The sequence below is a fragment of the Fopius arisanus genome, unplaced genomic scaffold (genome assembly GCF_000806365.1).
Source record: "Fopius arisanus strain USDA-PBARC FA_bdor unplaced genomic scaffold, ASM80636v1 scaffold00077, whole genome shotgun sequence".
Lineage (NCBI taxonomy): Eukaryota > Metazoa > Arthropoda > Insecta > Hymenoptera > Braconidae > Fopius > Fopius arisanus.
Genome location: NW_011887816.1, coordinates 421,313 through 422,686, shown reverse-complemented (window position 1 = coordinate 422,686; position 1,374 = coordinate 421,313). Strand labels below are relative to the sequence as shown.

The following is a 1,374-nucleotide window of genomic DNA, read 5'->3' as shown; positions in this document are numbered from 1 at the left end:
GTCGAGCACGTTACCGCTGAGACAACGCGCTCATTATGATATAATAAATTCATTAGGGGTATATATATTGAAAAAGTATCGTTTCAAAAACTTCGAATTTTGCAATTTCACTGGATATCTTTCCGATTTTCAAATATTCAGTTTATTAACGATATTTCCATTAATTAGCAATTAATAAAAAAAAAAAAATTAGAATTATTTTGAAAAAAAAAAGTTAATGACGCTGGGATTGAACCCAGCCCGTCAGGGTGACAGTCAAGCACGTTGCTGATTAGGCAACGCGCTCATTATGAAATTATTATTTCATTAGGAGTATATATTCAATATATTAAATATTTTTTTTCATTCGAAATTCCACAAAATGTGAGATTTGATTAGGCAATTGAAAATTTATTAAAATTTTTTAATGTGCGCATGTATAAATTATTTAAAAATAATTCTAGGGCAGTACGATATTTTGAATTTTCAAATTTTCCCGCGCGGACATTTTGCACTTAAAATTTTTAACTCTCGCAATTTTAATTCAGAATAACATCCTAAAATCCTGAGTCAATCCTAAAAAATAAGAAAATACAATTAAATTCTCGAGCCATTTCCCATTTTCAAATTTTCCCCCGCCGCCGCCCCCCACCCTAGTAACATCCTAGGGATAATGGCGAGAGCCCTAGAGTTTTCTATCAATCGAAAAAAATCACAGAAATTTATTTCTCTCCTAAAAATCCATTGAACCCGATAACCGCAGTTTATTATTAATAAAAAATCGAGGATATTCTCATAAACAAATAAATTGCACTGTCAGGTAATCCCTCAGTTACGTGAATTGAATTTAAATTGCTTGCGCGGGGTGGGGTAATTGTTTTGTTTACAAAACACGAAAATCTCGTTCCTAACCTCGAGATATCGATTTCTCGAGGGATTATTGATTGTTTTATATATCCTGTATGATAATTTTATTTTTAATTGTTCCAGTTTCGTAATCAATGTTGGAGGGATGGTATTGTCGGTCTATAGCAAACAATTCTGCAGAAGTAGAAGACGATGAGGACGACAGCCCCGAAGAGGAAGTACCTAATTATAAGGATCAGTACCGCAATCTCAAAAGAAAACTCAAGTTTCTAATTTATGTAAGACTGCTGAAGGTTTTCATGATTTTCCTCAGGGGGTTTTCATCATTTTCATCTCACGGGTTCACTAAATTCGGGAATATTTCGATAACCAAGGGAGATAGCAAAATTTTTGTTCTTCCCTTTTTTGGAGTGCTCACTTAGCTCTAGAAAAAAGGTACCAACAAAAAATTCTATATCTCCTCTAATTTCGGAGATATTTCCAGTTGACTGTGCGAGGGAAGGACAATTTTTTTGCTAGACTTCCATC

At 33.7% G+C, this 1,374-nt stretch overlaps 1 protein-coding gene across 1 annotated transcript in view; it reads left to right on the top strand.

Annotated features, from left to right (window-relative positions):
* Window positions 1-756: 756 nt before the first annotated feature.
* The window catches only part of LOC105270063 (uncharacterized), a 2,062-nt gene continuing 1,444 nt past the window's right edge, over window positions 757-1,374 (top strand). Inside the window, exons 1-2 of the mRNA XM_011310750.1 lie at window positions 757-799; window positions 970-1,267. Of these exons, the coding sequence (XP_011309052.1) occupies window positions 981-1,267 (287 nt within the window). The 5' untranslated portion in view covers window positions 757-799; window positions 970-980. The remainder of the gene's footprint in view (window positions 800-969; window positions 1,268-1,374) is intronic.